The 18,091-nt window shown below is 56.1% G+C and overlaps 5 protein-coding genes across 5 annotated transcripts; 3 read left to right on the top strand and 2 right to left on the bottom strand.

Moving 5' to 3' along the window:
- Positions 1–43: 43 nt before the first annotated feature.
- Positions 44–1,116, bottom strand: PHYSODRAFT_552380 (hypothetical protein). The gene is made up of 5 exons (XM_009517671.1): positions 930–1,116; positions 782–839; positions 655–707; positions 313–541; positions 44–186 (listed from the first exon to the last, which is right to left on the bottom strand). Exons 3-5 carry the CDS (start codon positions 690–692, stop codon positions 97–99), a joined length of 357 nt encoding a protein of 118 aa, XP_009515966.1. The 5' UTR covers positions 693–707; positions 782–839; positions 930–1,116; the 3' UTR covers positions 44–96.
- A 212-nt stretch (positions 1,117–1,328) lies between these two features.
- PHYSODRAFT_284317 (hypothetical protein) lies at positions 1,329–1,734 on the top strand. The gene has a single exon (XM_009517670.1). The coding sequence runs from the start codon at positions 1,345–1,347 to the stop codon at positions 1,609–1,611; it is 267 nt and encodes an 88-aa protein (XP_009515965.1). The 5' UTR covers positions 1,329–1,344; the 3' UTR covers positions 1,612–1,734.
- A 713-nt stretch (positions 1,735–2,447) lies between these two features.
- On the top strand, positions 2,448–3,353 carry PHYSODRAFT_322325 (hypothetical protein; the record flags this gene model as incomplete). The annotated part of the gene is made up of 1 exon (XM_009517669.1): positions 2,448–3,353. The coding sequence occupies one exon, from the start codon at positions 2,448–2,450 to the stop codon at positions 3,351–3,353; it is 906 nt and encodes a 301-aa protein (XP_009515964.1).
- Positions 3,354–3,775: 422 nt separating this feature from the next.
- PHYSODRAFT_475220 (hypothetical protein) lies at positions 3,776–4,717 on the bottom strand (the record flags this gene model as incomplete). Its single annotated transcript, XM_009517668.1, has 2 exons — positions 3,776–4,333; positions 4,394–4,717. The coding sequence occupies 2 exons, from the start codon at positions 4,715–4,717 to the stop codon at positions 3,776–3,778; spliced, it is 882 nt and encodes a 293-aa protein (XP_009515963.1).
- A 3,377-nt stretch (positions 4,718–8,094) lies between these two features.
- Positions 8,095–9,603, top strand: PHYSODRAFT_322323 (hypothetical protein; the record flags this gene model as incomplete). Its single annotated transcript, XM_009517667.1, has 3 exons — positions 8,095–8,283; positions 8,320–8,425; positions 8,537–9,603. The coding sequence occupies 3 exons, from the start codon at positions 8,095–8,097 to the stop codon at positions 9,601–9,603; spliced, it is 1,362 nt and encodes a 453-aa protein (XP_009515962.1).
- Positions 9,604–18,091: the final 8,488 nt, after the last annotated feature.

Here is an 18,091-nt window from a genome sequence, read left to right as displayed (position 1 = left end):
CCGGCGTCTGCGCTAATAGAACCCTCCCGGAGTGGATGACTGGACTAACAGTACACACACACGCTGCTCGCTTGTCTTGTTATAATAGCTCGCTGCTTATCCGCCCGCCAGGAGGAGGAAGATGAGGATCAGCAGGAGCACCAGGATGATGATGTACAGCTTCGTGTTGTTGCTTTGCTTGGCCACCTGGCAATAGTGACACGAACCAAGATTTTTGTCAGCTCGAGCATCCAGCACGTCATGGCGAGCCGAGAACAAAAAAAGCAGGCGCTTCCAAGCAGAGCGAGAGAGCAGTTAACATGGCGTGCGTACCCGGGCTGCGCGCGCGCCCTCGGACTCGAGCCCGTCGGTGACCCGGGACACGTCGTCGTCGATCTCGTTCAGCAGCCGCACGTGCAGCTCGGTCTCGTCCTTGACGGTCAGGCTGTAGTTGCGCAGGTTGGACACGCCCTGGCCGATCAAGTCCAGCTGCTGGTCCTGGTCCTTCATAATCTGGTTCTGCATGCTCAGCAGCCTCACCGGCGCGTCCGCAGCCCCAGGACTGCAGCCAAATGGCGGCAACAACAATGACAAACGCGTTAGGCTTCAAGTCCCCGATGGCTCGACAGCTCGACAGCTCGACAGCTCGACAGCTCCACGGCTCCCTGGACGCACCTCACTGCAGCCCGAGAAGTCTTCCGGCTGTTATACATATCCAAGTCCTCTTGCTGCACGCCGAATAACACCAACCCCGTCAGTAAAAGTGCTCTACAGTACCAAGAGCCGACGTAGAATGCTGTACCTGGTCTCGTGCCAATTGGTTCAGCAGCCGCTCGCGCCGCTCGATCTCCTGCTTCGTCCTGCACAGCATCAATAGACGCACCCCTATGCATGTGAGCCTCCCCAACGAGGAACTGCATGCCCCCTGCAGCGCCAAACGGCGTACGTACACTGCGGTGCTGGAGGAGCGCTTGAGCTGGTCGAAGTCGCGCTTCAGCCGCGAGACGCTCTGCTGCAGCGCGAAGACGCTGGTGCCGATGGCGCCCGAGTTCCCCGTGCGGATCTTGCTGGACAGCACCTGCTCCTGGCCGCGCGCGCTCTCCAGCCGGTCCAGCCACGACGCCCACGCCGTCGCGCTCATGGTCGCCTAAAGATTTTGGGTGCGAAAAAAGAAAAAAGAAGATTAAACCGGTACTACCGAAAATGTACCGGTAAAGGACGGTAGTGCCAGAAAAGCGATACCGAAACAACCGGGTTTAGATACCTCATTAGAGGGTACCGGTTAAGAAACCGGTGCTCATGATGGGTGGGCCGCAAAACCCGAGAGCACCTAACGCACAAGGCAGCACACGAGCGACAGCAACCATGAGCCAGCGGGAGTTCGAGCGCAAGATGGAGGAGCACATCGAGGAGATGCGCGTGACGCAGACCATCGCGTACTTCAGCCGCACGGTGGAGCTGTGCTTCTCGGACTGCGTGCACGCCTTCCGCAGCAAGAAGCTGGACGACAAGGAGACGTCGTGCGTCAACAACTGCGCCGAGAAGTTCCTGCGCCACACCATGCGCTCGTCCGTGCGTCTGCAGGAGAGCTACGCCGAGATCATGCAGCAGCAGCAGGAGCAGCAGAAATAGAGCGGCTCCTTACTGGAGTGACAGGCAGGGGGAACGAGTGGCCACGAGGGGCAGACGTTGATGCAGTAAATGAACACTAAACAAGATGCTCGCAGCGGCGCTTCAAGGCTGGCTTTTTGCATGCACTGTAGTTAGTTGGTCGGGACGTAGAAGTAGATTGGTGAGGGAGTACTAAGTGATAGCTCGCAAGACTTGAGGTAAGAGGGTTATGATTTCTTCGATCTACCGTGTCGGTATGGTGCGGTCAGCGTTGCTGAGGCAGGCTTCATGTGAGCTTGGTCCGGCGGGTAGCATCTTCAAGGACGCATCGATATCATCCCTGAATAATCAGCACAGGACACCAACAGGTCCCTATGATACCGCTTTCGTTGAAAAGCAATTTTGCAATCATTTTACGTTTGCTGAGATTGGTGCGGGTCGTTGGGATTGGGTGCAGCTTTGCCGAGCTTGAAATTCTCCGTAGCTGGTTCTACATTAGTGATGCCCTGCAGCCGATTGAAGTCGTCTTCAAAGCTTCGCTCTTCCATTCGAAGATTGAAGCCGCCTTGAAACTTTTAAGGCGGAGTTGGTACATGGTTATTAGGATTTTTTCAAGTGCACAACTTGTTGCCAACGGTGGCAGAATTTATAAGGATGCAGCACAGGTCACCAAGTAACTGGAGGGTCATAGATTGCAGTTGAGCTTGACCCGGTGGATCAACGCGTTGCCGGTTGCCGGCAGCAACGTTGCCTCTAAGAAAATGCGACCATCGGGACCTCCAGTGCTAACGTTTTAGAGAGGGTTTAGAGCTCTTCCGGACCCATTCATTCGAAAACTCCCCCTATTTTCCCATAAAATGGCGCCCTCGTCTCCATCTGCGCCTGCGCGCCCGGGATCGTCCGAGGACGGCGACGCTGGCCTGGCGCGCGGCTACAGCAAGCGCGGCGATGGCTTCTCGGTGCAGGAGACGGAGGGTCTGCTGCAGCAGGTGCGCGAGCGCTGGCAGGAGGGCTGGGACGTGATCGCCGAGCTGCACAACGCGCAGTTCCCGGGCCACAAGCGCACCGCCAGCTCGCTCAAGCGCAAGTTCGCCAAGCTCTACCGCACCAAGATCGACGCCAACACCAAGGAGAAGCACGCGCGCGCCGCTGCGTTGGCCAAGAAGGTGCGCGAGGAGATGCGCGGCCAGCGGCGCGCCGGGCTCGTGAGCGCGCGCGCCCTCAGCGAGGACCTCGTAGCGGAGACCGACGTGCAGGAGGTGCACGAGGACCTGACCGAGGTCGAGATGATCACGTCCCAGCCGGGCGCTCAGAGCCACGCGCTGCCCGAGCCGGCGGTGACAGCCAGTGAGCACGAGCTGCGGCAGACGCTGACGCAGAGCGTCGCCATGGCGCAGGAGACGCCTATGAGGGAGGATGCGTGGCAGTCGGCGATCAACCGCCTGCCCGTTTCCGGCGACCGGCTGCGCACGTTGCGCGCGCAGATCGAGAACGGCGAGACGACGGCCAGTCAGGACATGATGCAGACGGTCTTGCTGGTACTGCTGGAGTCCCAGCACCAGCACAACCTGGAGAGGGAGCAGGAGCGCGAGGAGCGGCGACAGGAGAAGCTCCGCTGCCAGGAAGAGATGCGCGAGCAGCGCCGCCGGTGTGAACAAGATCGCGCTGAGGACCGACGCAGGAACGAGCAGTTCATGCAGGTGATGACCACGCTCGTGGCGCAGATCGCTGCGGGACAACAGCACCGGACCGGGTTGAACTGAGCGTGGCGTCGGGTGGGAGCACTTGCTGCAGCTGCATCGGCCATCACACAGTGGTGTGGAGTGCATGATTCAAACCAAACGAAGTTGGTTGCAGTGCAGTACATTGGAAGTGCCACCGCCTGCGTTAGTGTTGCATAACTTCGATAATAATTGTGGATGAACATTAGTCAGTCATGTCTTGTATGCCCATGCACCGTTAAGTATAAACTTCGTGGCTTTACAAAGCCCTGTTTGTGCGGAAGGCAGCAGTGTGTAGTGTTCAGGGCTCGCAAACGGTGCTGATCGCCTGTGTAGCCGTCCAAGCCGAAGTCGGGTACCCGTACCCGCCCGCCCACAAGCCACGGGTGTACCAGGGCTCAAGGTTTTGTACGGACGGACCAACTACACATGAGAGAAATATACGCAAATCGCCCAGCGTTCGCTTAACACTCCGTGTCACGCTGCTCATTGGCGGCACCGTTCTTTCCGACAAGCATCATCATCATCTGCATGAACTGCTCGTGGCGGCGGCGGTTCTCGGCGCGCTCCTCAACGCGTTCTTCACCGCGGCGACGTCGCTCTTCGCGCTCCTCGTCGCGTCGGCGCTCCTCCTCCTGTCTCCGCTGCTCAGCTTCTTCTCTACGCCGTTGCCGCTCTTCATCGCGGCGCACGCGCTCCTCCTCTCTGTCCAGGTCCCTCTGATACTGCGAGCGCAGAATCACTTTCAGCACTGAAGTGAGCAGGTCGTCCGTCGGCAGCGGTGTGGCCTCCGGCGGGAAAGAAGCCGCCGCGCTCTGCCACTCGACACTCTGAGGGCGGGGCGCGCGCACGCGCGGACGCGGCACAGCCGCCGCAACAGCAGCAGCGAGTGCAGCAGACGACGCAGTCACCACGGGAGTTGCAGGGCCTGGTGACGACGCGGTGATGGCGGCGGCGGTAGGAACCTCCGAAGCCGTGTCCACCCAACTGTGCTCCGACTCGGTGGCGCCGTCCTGAGCGCGCTCGTCGGGTTGCGGCGGCTGGAACGCGACGTCACCGGCCTCGACCGCCTCGCCCTCGACGCTGGGGACCGTCATACCGGGTGCAGGCGGAACGCCCTCGATCATCTCCTTGTGCACGACGTGGGCGAAGCTGATGGCCTGGTGGTTCTTGGCGCCGCGCGGCGGGACCGTGGAGCGATACAGGCGCGAGAACTTCTTCTTGAGCGAGTCGGCCGAGCGGTTGTGCTTGGCGAACTGCTGGTTGTGGAGCTGCGCGATCATGTCCCACCCCTCGCGCCAGTGGCTGCGCACGAGCTGCAGCAGCCCCATGGACTCGGCCTCCGTGAAGCCGTCACCGCGCCGCTGCACGTGCGGCCCGAGCCGCCGCTTGGCCTCGAGCTCCATAATGTCTGCTGTCTTGTTTTGCTCCCCCTCAAAACGAGATGTGAAGGAGAATTGGTGGACACAAAATTTGACGTGGCCAATGGCCGTGCGCGATCATTCGGACTTAAGCGAAATAGACCGACAAGTGGCGCGAAAAGTCCCGCCCAGATTTTTGAATTTCGCGATTGAATTTCGCGACAGCTTCAAGTTGATGGCTCAAGCCAAAAAACTGATGAAACGCAACTTCAAGTTGCACTTTTAAAAGCGCAAATGACTTTCACTCCGTCGATCTGTGTTAATCGAAATAACCCGAAGTAAATGGCGCCAGTTTGAAAGTACAACTTAAAGTTGCACCACAGAGTCTCGACTTGCTTGGTCATATTTTTATTAGCACCAGCGCTCCAGGTTGCAGTTCGCTTAAAGCGAAAGAGGAATTGAAGGGTTTGATATCAAACCCGCCAAGCACTGATGGTTCTCTCTTCGCAATTTGCAAGATGCCGGACTGGTGCAAGAAGCCCCTGTTGGCTCGATAGCCGCCGACTCTACTCTCGTGTACTCATATCAAGGCGTCAAGAAGAAGCTCAATCAGCTTTGTGAGATCATTTCCCAGCTCGATGAGCTCCGCACGAGGCGACTGAGCTGTGACGAAGCCCCCTTGCTTTTTGAAAGCTCAAGTTGCTAGACCGCTCGACCTTGGCCTTCGCTCGGCCTTTGCACCACGTGGCTCAGCGCCACTTAGCGCCGCAAGAGTTCCGCTCAGCTCCTTCCACTGAGCGAACACTTCCACTCCACTTCGCTAGGCTTAGCCGCTTGGACGCTTGGCTCAGCGCCGACTCGGGTCGGGCGAGGCGTGTGTTCCTCACTCTGCGATCCCCTTGGCGGTTCTTTCGATCACGGCTACGCTGTGGGCCCAGACTTGCGTCGGCCACACCAGCTGCTGTCGATGTTGAAGTCTCCGGAGGTGTTCCCAGACGAAAATTGCTCCCCGCTTGGCAAGTCCCAGTCCGCACGTGTCCACAGCCCGAAATACCGCGGGTTTTCCTTAATGAACACGACATCACACACAACACAACCTCCACTTCCTCTCTTTGGTTGCGGATCAGAACCACAACACCTCTTCTTTCCCGGTCGGCCTGTATCTGAGCCGAGTTCGCCTTTATTTCTCTGAGCCTGGGCGAGGCTCGTTCCAGCTTCTCCTTTCTTCTCTTTGAGTCAAGCAACGACCCGGCTGGAGTTAGTGACTCGGTTTGAGCCTAGTCCAAATCCAAGGCACTAACACACACCCTGGGACTACCCGCGCACCAGGTCCACAATGAACTGATACTGATAACCCCACAATGCACCGGGGCACGCCAATGTCCCCAAGCACATAATACAATTACCCTGCCTAAACCTCAGAATGGATCACCTTCCACCCGAAAATATGAAGTACACCCGAAGATGTAACAGTAATATAAAATAACCGTACTCCTGTCGCACCGAAGCACTCTGACAACGTTGATATGTTCGCTTGATTTTGTGTGGATGATCGCCAGGACACCTTCTGGTCAAAGACCTCCACCACTTGCGTCCTTCGAGGCAAAACGAACTCTGTTTAAGTGTTTACACATGCACAAACTAGGACTCAGTGGGGGCGAAATATCCCTCTGGGTACACACCGACTGGCTGCGCGAAGAGCGTCGGATGTATGCTTACCAAAGCGCGCTTGGGATCCGCTTGAAGTCCGCTTATATCTCTACCTTGACCAATGCCGAGGCTCCACGTTGGCACGCGGAGCATTGGTGACGTTGAAGCTGCTGGAAGTGTCCGCGATCTTGAGCAGTCGCACCCAAAGTTAGACAGGCTCCTGGCTGATACACCGTATGAGTGTACGCCGCCGGTACCACCAATTTCGCCACTGGTACCACTGTCTGGACTTAAGTTCAGCGACACTTCACCCGACAGTCCCACTGGGCTCCGGCAACTCTGCTCAGGCTCATGCCGCTCCGCTCAGGTCCACGACGCTCCGCTCAGCTTCTCAACTTGAGCGGGGACTCCGGCCAGCACACTTGAGGCTTGGCTCAGACTCCACGTAGCTTCGCTCAGCTTCCAGAATCAGCTCAGACTTGGGATGCTTAATGCCAGACATCTCAGACCTTGGGCACACATCGACCGAGCCCAGGGTCTGAGCGAAGACCGCTCAGGCTTCGGGCGCAGACAGCTCGCCACACGGCTCGTGTCCACCCGTTAGAGGTCCAGATCCATCTGTATGCTGCAGTTGCAGCTTGATTGATGCGCGTCAGCAGCCTAGAATGATATGGGTCAGCTGGCCGATGGGTTCGGTGGATAAATCCACTGGAGCCTTATCACAGAGCTCAAGCTGGTTGATAAAACATTACTGTCTTGCGATGTTACAAGAGGGCGCTGCCGAGGCTTCCCTCAACTCCCATTTCTCTACCGGTGCTGGCTTGTTTCACTGGCTGAGACGGAGAAGAAGATGAGGATATCCCATTTAGTATTCAGACTTCCACCCAACCTTTGTGGGATACTAGGGGGGGGGGGGCAAACCGGTTCCAGAGTACTTTGAGGCAAGGCCGGTGAACGCCTTTTCCGCCCAGGTGCATAGCGTGCAATATCCGGGAGAACGAAGTCTCTCAGAACTTCCCAGGCGGATACACCAGAAGATGTCCGCCGAGATGGCGTGTGTTCTTTGTGACAATCCCTCTCGGGTCGTTTGTCTTCGAACCAAGGAGCTCGGCCGAGTTGGTGAGTTGTTGTACACTGTTGGGTTTCCGAGCGGGGTGTAATACGTACTTTCAAACGTAGCCCCTACGACTCTGGACGATAACTGTAATGGGCCTACTTTGGCTCACTACTTTAGCTTACACGTGTCCGCACGTGTGTGAGGAAGCGTAGCTTAGTTTAAACTAGAGTTAATTATACTCGGACCTCTGAGTATAGATTAATCTAAATAAACGATTCAAATAATGTTTTTGGGTTAAAATGAGAACTGCTATTTTTGTTTTATGATTTCTGACTTCCTCTAAATGTAATATTCTAAATTAGGAATCTGCCAACGGCTGGTTGGCAGAATTCCAATGCTATGCATGTCGCTCATTGGCTAAAAGATGCTGCTTTTAGCTAATAGGAATCCTAAGTCTCTATGGACCACCCGTCGTGGTGATCGTAAATGTATGTAGCCTTTGGTGTGTCTATACCAAGGTCGCGAAAGTCTTTCGAACCTCTAACAGACGTCGTGTCTGTTAGAGTTACAAGTGACTATAGCCACTTGTGCGTGTAACCCTGTTACACCATCCCCCTTCAAGGTTAGACGCGCCGAGTCACGACACGTTAATCGGGAAATTGACCATTCGTCAATTCTTCACGTTGGGAGAAAGAAAACTCGAGCTCATTCCGCAATGAGCTCGCCTCAGAAGAAGACCGACGCTGCAGCAGAGGGGAAGTCCTCCGCCGGGATAGATACTCTCTCTATCCCCGAGTACCGCGAGCGTCACAAAGCAAAGCGTGACGCTCTTGCTGCCAAGACTGCGGCGGGGACAACTCAACCGGAGATTGTCCTCGAAGGTTCCTCTGTAGTCAACGACGCCGTTGACTACGGGGACGGCGACGTGGAAATGGAATAGGGCGAGGCCTCTTCAAGCATGCGCAAGGAGTCTATCGACAGCGATAGTCTCGACCCGCATGCCGGGTCGAGACGCCCTCGTGAAAGAGACGAATCGGACGCTTCGAGTTCGAAGCGTTCGCGCGGCGAGAGCGACACTCCGCTCTCTGCTGCTAGGGCTTTAAGCTCCCCGCGCGCTGCCTGAGCATCGTGCGATCCGTGAATGCCGTCTGCGTCAGAGATCGCAGACCGTGTGGGCAACACCGTGCCTCCAAATGAAATCCCGCTGTACGTATGCAGCGGCATCCACGACAATGCTGTGGCGGAGGAGCAGCACTTTGATCCGCTAACGAATCCAAGGCGCGATTATTACATCGAGCTCTTCCACGAACTCCGGTACTTCTCCAGCAAGAAGACCTCTTCTCGCAGCAAAGTGCCTGCCACTCAGGCACTTTGTCAAAGTTGGAATGCTTTTGTTGAGAACTTCAACAAGAAACCGGCTGCTTACCGCGAGCGGGTTAAGCATGCCCGTGAACGCTTCGAGACATTCTCGACGCGTGGGCGGCTGGAGCAGCTCCACAGATCCTCTGTGGACGCTGGTATTCCATGCGCTGTGCCCGAAGGCCAACAGTGCACGTTGTGTCTTCCGGGTGCGGCGCGCTTGAGCGACCGCGACCTAAACGGGTACACGCCGATTCGTGTACCTGCGAGTCTCAAAGATCTCCGTGCCAAGTTCCTGGCACGTGAGGAACGCGACGATCGTGGGACTTCGGGCGCTGCAGGTGACTACAGCGCTCGCTCTACCTTCGCACTGGCAGAACGTGGTGAGCTTCGTACGCCCTCACCATTTCCGGAACGTCCTGCAGCAGGACGTCCCGGGGCTCCCATGTATCTTGGTGGGGCGGTAACCCTCTCCAACGAATTCGATAACGAGCCGGTTGCCGGTTCGTTTTTGGGATACTATGACTCACATTACGCTCAACAATCCAACGTGTTGAGCAGCGGGCGTCGCGGATCGGAGGCGGCGGTGGTGGGAACACGCCCCGGCTATGGTCAACCTGGGGTTGACCTTGGCCCGACGCTCGAGGAGCGGGTTGCTGCTGTGGAGCAGCATCAGAGCCGGGAGTTCGCCGCTCTGAAGCAGGGGGTGGCGATCCTGAGGGATCAAGTCGCTCAGGGCTCGCAGACCGCGTCAGACATCTCTGTCGACGTGGGAGGCCGCGTCGTGCGCTTGGCCCAGCGCGTTCACGCGCTGGAGCAGAGGTTCGCTCCCGCTGGGGCTTCCGCTTCGGGCCAGCCGAGCTAGGTGGTTCGTGCTGCCGGTATGGCTTCAGCCGCCCGACGTAAAAGGTCGGATGGAGGCGCATGCTAGATGGAATATCTAGCGTGTAGGCGTTGCCATGCCGTGCCAACACCGTGAACGGCCCGATGAAGCGCGGAGCGAGCTTGCTCGCCCCGAAGTCGGAAACTGCATGTTTAGGCAGGTTTTGAGTAGCTAACAAAACCAATGAACCCTTCTTGAATTCATTTGTGTTGCCCCTGCCAACGTTGTCTGCGTTCAGCTTCTGTCGATCAACAGAAGCTGCAATAGCGTCTTGGACAAACCGAATGACGGCTTGTCTGCGCTGCACGAAGTTGATTGCGGCCGAGCTGAACTCGTTCAGCTCGTTTCCAGCAGTAGGCCCGGTCTCTGCGTTCGTCTTCGCGGTGTCTGTGCCCTGCACAGACGCGTGCTTCTTCTTCTTCTTCTTGCGCGTTGTCGCGGCTGACACTGTGCAAGTGTCAGCGGCATTCTGCGGCTGCTGCGTTGCAGTCGTAGATCCTCCCCCACTTAAGGAAGGAGCCACCATCCCGAGTAGACTCGGGAGGCGTGGGTGCCTGATGGCATTCACGTAGAACGGTGTATGCCCGGTCGAGGCATGCACCGAGTTGTTGATGGCGGACTCCGCCATCGGTAGGCACTCGCTCCAGTGTTGAAACGAGTGAGCGAAGCTCTTAAGCACGTCTACGAGCACGCGGTTCACGCGCTCGGTCTGCCCGCCCGTCTGCGGATGGTCCGCAGTCGACATCGAAAGTTGACTCCCAAGAAGTGTAAACACTTCTTGCCAAAGGTGTGCAGTGAAGCGCGGGTCTCGATCCGACACAATGTCGATCGGCATGCCATGGTGTTTGAACACCATGTCAACGAACAGACGCGCCGTCTGTTTCGCAGTCACTTCAGCGGGTACCGCAGCAAGATGTACCATCTTGCTGAAGCGGTCAACAAAGACCACAACGCCCGTGTTCCCCTGGCTGTCCGGGGGAAGACCGAACACGAAGTCCAAAGACATGAACTGCCAACACTCCGACGGAGTCGGCAGTGACTGCAAGGGAGCCTGCGCGAAAGGCGCAGGCTTCACACGTTGACAAACCTCGCAAGCACGGACGTACTTGCGCGCCCATTTGTACTGGTGGGCCCAGTAGAAGTCTCGCGTGAGATGAAGGTATGTCTTCTCACGACCCGGATGCCCCGCAGTCGGTGCATCGTGATATTCATACATGATCCTGAGTCGTAGGTCATGGTCATTGGGCACGACAACGCGGTCCGCGTTGTCGTCGACTACACTGTAGAGTAATAACCCGTCGTGCACCCGATAACGGTGTGCACGAGCACGAAGATGCTTCGGCAGCTTCTGACGAGCTTTGTCAGAAGGCGCTGAGCCATAGACCAGCAAGAGCTTCGCGTCCGCGTCGTGCGCGTACGCGACCTTCACGTCGTCCAACAGTGACGACGTTGGGGTGCTCGATCACATGGCGTCAATGGCATTGACGTCGGCATCAGTCGTGGCGTAGTCAGGTCGACGCCTGAGCGCGTCGGCCACCACATGGAGTCTTCTGGGTTTGTACTCAACCCGGAAGTTATACTCTGCGAAGAATGAGAGCCATCTCGCCATCAGTTGCGAGATGTGCGGCGACTTCACAGCCGTCCGCAGCGACGCGTGGTCCGTATAGACCACGAACGGTTTGCTTCCGAGTAGATACACTCGGAACTTCGCGAGTGCGTACTTCATGGCAAGGAGTTCCTTGTCATGCACCGGGTAGTTGCGCTCAACTGGCTTCAGCTGACGCGATTGGTAGTAGACCACACGATCACGACCCTCGTGATCGTTCTGCATCAATGCACATCCGATTGCGAAGTCGGATGCGTCGCACTCAACGTGGAACGGGCGATCCTGGTCGGCCACCGCCAAGATCGGCGCCTCAGTCAAGCCCTGCTTGACTGCATCGAAGGCCTGCTGACACTCAGCAGTCCAAATCCACTCGGCGTCCTTCTTCAGGAGCTGTGACAGCGGGCGTATCATGCCCGCGTAGTCCTTCACGTACTTGCACAAGTACGTGGCCAAGCCAAGGAACTGCCGCAGTTCCTTGACGTTCGACGGCGTCGGCCACTCATTGATCACTCTGACCTTCTCAGGGTCATGGCGGACACCGTTCTTCCCAACGAGACACCCGAGCACGGGTATCTCGCTCGCCCCGAAGATACACTTCTTCAGATTCGCATAGAGCTTGTGCTTGCGCATGAGCGCAAGCAGCTTCTGGAGATGCACCTTGTGTATCTCAACATCGCTCATCCCGTCAGCAGCCCGGCTGTGGACGAACACATCGTCGAAGTAGCTCGGTGCGAAGTCGCGCACCGAGCGCAACAAGTGCGTCACGCACCTGTTGAAGGTCGCAGGGGCGTTCTTCGGACCCTGTGGCATCACTAGCCACTCCCAGAGCATGCCGCTCGGCGTGCTCACGGCCGTGAGAGGGATATCGCTCTCACGCATGAGGATCTGATATAACCTATCGCGCAGATCAAGAGCACTGTAGATAGTGCTCCTGGCCATCGAATCAATGATGACATCTTTTTGCGGTATCGGTTTCTGCACCGGTATCGTCGCATCGTTCAACTTGTTGTACGCATGAACGATGCGCCAACCGCCCTGTGGCTTCTTGAAACAGAACGTCGGAGCACTGTGCGGGGATTTCGATTCCCGCACTTGTCCAGCTTTGCGACGACTTTCGAAGAAGTCGTCGATCGCTTTGACCTGCTCTCGCGGCAGTGGCCACTGCCGCGTGACACAGTACTTCGTGCCCGGCACGAGATCACTCTCGTACTGGATGCCCTTGTCCTGCGGAAACTCCGCAGGGATCTCTTCCGGAAGCACGTCCGCGTACTTCCGTAAGATCTCGTAGTAGGGATTCGTCTTCAACGAGTCCCAGCTCTGCTCTTCAAAACGCTCCTTCTTCGTCTTCGCAGTGAGAGTGTCCTCACTCTCAGTGGTGCTCTCCATGAAGAACTGTCTCAGTTCTTCATTCTCGCTCTTCGTTCTCTCGGCGTCCGAGAGAATGCATATTTGCTCGATGCGTCCATCGTGCAAGTCACGCGCGAAGCGCTTCCAGCTCATGACTGGAAGCGAAGTCAACTCCGACGCTTGTGTCGGAGGGTTAGCGAGAGTCATCTCCCTGTACCGGAACCAGTGCCGGAGGTTTGTTGTGTAAAGCGCTGATAGGGCACAGGTACGCGTCAAGACGTTCAGCGTCTCGACGTCCGGCTTCTCAGCCTCCGTCTGCCCGGCAGACATTTCTTGTAGCGTCTCGGCCCCAGTCCGAGACTTGGGCAGCGACCTTCGCATGCGCCGTCTTCTTGTTTTGCGGAGCTCGGCTCCGCTTGGTTCTTGACCTCGTCCAGGCCCAGCCGTGGACGGGTGTTCTTCTTTTATACCGCCGGCGGGTACATCCGGCGGGCGAGCGACTTCAAGCCCGGCTTGGTCGCACGGCGCTTCGTCGTGCAGCCCGAGCATGCAAGTTTTTCCGGTGCGGAACGTTTGCAACCGTCCGAACCGCCTGCAGCGTCGGCTCCCGGAGCCGACACGCCATCTTCACCTCGACGCCTGTTATTGGCGGAGCCCTTCGTTACAAAGGGTGCGTCGACTCCCGGAGTCGACGCGAAATTCTTTTTCGCAGCGCCGGATCCCGGAACCGTCGCGACTTTAATACCTCGACGACAACCATTGGCGGAGACCCCCATTACAGAGGGTGCGTCGGCTCCCTGAGCCGACGAATCAAATTCACCCAAGCCATCGGCTCCCGGAGTCGACGGCGTTACGTCACCTTGGCTCTTATTATTGGCCAGACCTGATCCAATCAGATTCGCGTCAGCCTCCACGGCTGAGGCGTGTGACTCGCCTGCGTCATCCGTACCCCTTGAGACCGGAGACTCTCCCTGATTCGCTGAAAAGCGGGTGTCGACCTCCGAGGACGACACATTTCCTTCATTAGCTGTCGGCGGCAACGTCGACGCTAGCTGCTCTTGCGCGCGTGCTCGCGCGCGCCCAGGGCGCTCCGGGACAGCGGCATTAGGCGCTGTCTCGAGTGGGGAGTCGCGCGCATCTGTCGGTGCGTGCGTAGCGGCAACAAGGCCATCGCTCACTGTACCGCTGTCGCGACCGAAGCGCACGAGTGTGCGCTTCTCCCAATCGATGACCGGATCATGCCGTGCAAGCCACGCCATGCCCAATACAATGTCAAACTTATCACCCAGATCCAGGACGATAAAGGTCTCGACAAACACTTGATCTTCATACGTGAAGCGCACGCGCACCATGCGCTTCCCAGTCTTCACGACGGCACCCGTTGCCACCAGTCGTACCTCCAACATACTTCGAGGTATTTTTAAATCCTCGAAGTCAAGCCTTGATAGACTTCGCAGTCGAACAAAGTTCTTCGACGCGCCAGAATCTACCAAAGCACGGAGAGAGCCGCTTGCTCTCATCGAGTTCACGTTCAGGATGTCAAGGTCAGGCTTGTCATCTTGGTTCTTGCAGTGAGAATGAATCTCACTAGGGGCTGCAGTCCTCAGTGTCGCGTGTCCAAGGTCGACACGCGGAACTGCATTACCAGTAGGGCGCCCCGTGCCTACTGGCGTCCAGCGTTTTTGTTTGGTTGCGACGGTGCCCGGCACCGCCGCGATAGCCACCCTGCTGGTGCACGGGGGCCGTGCACTCCCGAGCAAAGTGACCGACTCTACCGCAACGGTGGCATCGCACATTGTTTCCCTGCGACTGCTGGGACCAGCAGTTGCAGCACTCGAGAGGTCCATGGGTTCTGGGCCTCCCGTCCTCACTACCGGGCGTGGCTGTGGCCTCGGCACATGTGCAAACAGCTTAGCCTGCCGCAGGCTAAACTCCTCCTGCATTGCAAGAGTAATTGCAGCTTCGAGAGTACTCGGGTACTCACGGAAGAGATAGGCCTTCACAGGCTCATCTCTCAGTCCCTTCATGAACGTGACGATCTTGGTCGCCTCGTCGATCGGATTGGTCACGATGTTCGAGACCAAGTACCGTGCTCTCTGAGCGTAAGTATGGACATCATGCTTGCCCTGCTGCAGGTCGAGGAACTCCTCTCTCGACCGGAACTCGTTTTGCGGTGGCTCAAACGCTCGTCTGAGCTCATCCATGAAACTCTCGTACGTGCTAAAGCACGTAGGATCCGAGAGTCGGCGTCCATACGCCCAACTTCTTGCGCGTCCGCCAAGACATGACATGGCGAACGCAACCTTCGACAACGGGTCGGCGATACGTCGGGCCGCAATGGCTGTGTCGAGTTCGACAAGCCAACGGAGGAGAGGTTCACCCTCTCTTCCGACATAGTTACTCACATTGAGCTTCAGCGATTGCGCGCGTGGTGTCATCCCGGACGACACCGTGGTTGTAGCAGCAACATCGCGTTGCTCCTTCAGGATGAAACCCAGAGCAACACCGTGTTGCTCTGTCGGCGTTAGCGTACGCAGCATCGTAGCTACAGCCGCCTCACCAATGACTGTTGACAGTCGTTGGAGGGCCTCCCACTCTGGATCCGACAGGTGGGGACAGTCAGCGCGTGCAACGTGAGTTGCAGGCGTAGTGGAGCTTACCATGGGCACCTCTGTATCCATGGGAAGGTTCTCAGCTCCGCGTTCGTGCGGTGACGTACGAACTCAGGTAGTCGGTCGTTAGACGGACTACAAAGTGCTACCAGGTGTAATGGGCCTACTTTGGCTCACTACTTTAGCTTACACGTGTGCGCACGTGTGTGAGGAAGCGTAGCTTAGTTTAAACTAGAGTTAATTATACTCGGACCTCTGAGTATAGATTAATCTAAATAAACGATCCAAATAATGTTTTTGGGTTAAAATGAGAACTGCTATTTTTGTTTTATGATTTCTGACTTCCTCTAAATGTAATATTCTAAATTAGGAATCTGCCAACGGCTGGTTGGCAGAATTCCAATGCTATGCATGTCGCTCATTGGCTAAAAGATGCTGCTTTTAGCCAATAGGAATCCTAAGTCTCTATGGACCACCCGTCGTGGTGATCGTAAATGTATGTAGCCTTTGGTGTGTCTATACCAAGGTCGCGAAAGTCTTTCGAACCTCTAACAGACGTCGTGTCTGTTAGAGTTACAAGTGACTGTAGCCACTTGTGCGTGTAACCCTGTTACACCATCCCCCCCCTTCAAGGTTAGACGCGCCGAGTCACGGCACGTTAATCGGGAAATTGACCATTCGTCAATTCTTCACGTTGGGAGAAAGAAAACTGAGCTCATTCCGCAATGAGCTCGCCTCAGAAGAAGACCGACGCGGTCGGAAACATCTTGACTTGAGTATACCTTGATCGTATCTCCCAGACTTACACCCGACCAGAGTCGCAATGTGCGTTAGCGACTCGGCCAGGGTCGCTGGTCGATGTGCGTCCTGGGCGAGTCTTCGCCGGGTACCAGATCCTTGTGCTTGTCCCGCAATCCACGTCCTTGAGTGTAGCCATCTCAGATCAGGACTCCGGCCAGAATCACCTCACCATGGTTACTTCGTCCGGGACAGTGTTGGTCCGTTCAGGGTCGCTTGGGGCTGCTGCTGTACTTGGGGGTCTTGGCTTCGGTCTGCGTCTTTCGCTGTGCCATGACGGGTGGTGCTCGTACTACCCGCCGTCAGGAAATATCGACTACGTACATGCAGTACGCCGCGGAGTTACACGTCCAGGTCAGCCGACTCCATTCACAGCCAAACGCTAACTTCGCCTCACTCCAAGCCACTCGCAGCTCAATCCACACAAAGCCACACTGGCGAGACTTCCCGCCCGGGAATTCACAGAACTCGGGCAGAAGCTTAGTAGCTCCGGACAGAAAGCCTGGAGCCACATCGTCACAACTTCTCCCCAAGAAGCGTGAATTCAAATGCCATGAGGCGCGTCATGGCTGATATGATGGTGATCAACACCATCAACATATTTGCTCTCAATTTTGACATCGGCTATGCAAGGATGGGCAAGCTTCAACTCGGCTACCAGGCGACGCGGAAGCTCGTGGCTAACCGCTATCGTGTCAAGGAGGTTTCTATTCCCGACAGGTACGGCACGGACACCGACAAGGTTGCCTTGGTTGGGGACGAACCAAGATTCACTGGGAAGCATTAGCCGAAGGACGAAGGGGGCGCGACTATGCTTCCTGCTTCCGTACTCCAGCACTTCCGTCCCCACACACATGACACTAAACTTTGCTTCGCTACAGGAACCGTTGAGCAAGCTTTCAAGGATCTTGAACGTCAGGCTGCAGAGAAGACGTATCTGGACGGACCGCTTGGCGTGGATAGTGACAATGCCTGTCAATTTCGTGTTGCGTTATATAAACGACTTCAGTGTAACCATAGAGAAGAGAAGTAAAGACCAAATGACGTATTTCTAGGCTCTGGCTGGATAATACCAAGCGAAACTAAGTGCCATCCAAGGAGATATGTCAGTGTTTGCTGGCGGCAATGATGAGCCGAAGCGTGCGAAGAAAACAGACGTCTCAATGCCATCACTCCCGAACTGACAGCCCAACACACACAAGCTAAATTTGCTGTTACACAATAGTTCAAGCACCCACGTTGATGACGACCGAGAAGAAGAGCGCTAGCCTACGTGTCTGTTAGAGCTACAAGTGGCTGTAGCCACTAAGATGCAAAAGCTTCTGTGAGAGGACATGGTAGCTGAATCGTGCGCGACTGTGAATGGAGGTCATGTTTCAAATGCAAAATGAGTTTGGACGTACTACCTGTCCATGATAAATGATCATTTCACTGTCCAAAAGGTGAGAAGAGCACTGGGGCGCATTATCCAGGGCCAGTCGAAGAAGGACATTCTCTAAACATGGACAGAAGTACGTCCATTCGCCTCATGTGAGGACCAAACTGGGCGGAAGGGATGGGCGTGCTACTACTCTTTGAAAGGCGGAAACTTCAAGGCCAACTATGCTATGACTTAACCGAATTCAAACCATTAAAATATGCCGACCCGTTTATGGCAGCCAAACAGCCGCGAGGAGGACAGTTGTTTCGGACCGACATCAAAGCAACACCCGGGAGGATACAGGTGCTGCCCGAGCGATAACTTCAGACCGAAGCTGGTTTATGGAAAGTCCGCAGTCTGGTCAGAGCCACGTCTTCGCTTGCGGTAATGGTACCGTTTTTGTATTGTACTTAATGAAGGGTCAATAAAACTGATGTCTTAAATCCCGAAGGATATTTGAGTGCGCTATGCTGACGGATATTTCATATGACCGGGATTTTGATTGTATATTTCTAAGTGCATACTATTTGTACTAGTTGGCTAAGCAAGGTTACAGGCACTTTCTGTAACGGGGTTACATGGAGGTTACCCTTTTGGTGTGCGATACACCAAGGGTTACTCCCTGGGCCACTGGCCAGTCATTGAGAATGAAGTAGAGTTAGTTATGTCGATAGTAAGTGCAGGTAT

This window comes from Phytophthora sojae (genome assembly GCF_000149755.1).
Source record: "Phytophthora sojae unplaced genomic scaffold PHYSOscaffold_1, whole genome shotgun sequence".
In the NCBI taxonomy this organism is placed as follows: Eukaryota; Oomycota; class Peronosporomycetes; order Peronosporales; family Peronosporaceae; genus Phytophthora; species Phytophthora sojae.
Note: the sequence above shows the minus strand (reverse complement) of the source record. Positions and strands in the feature narration are given on the sequence as shown.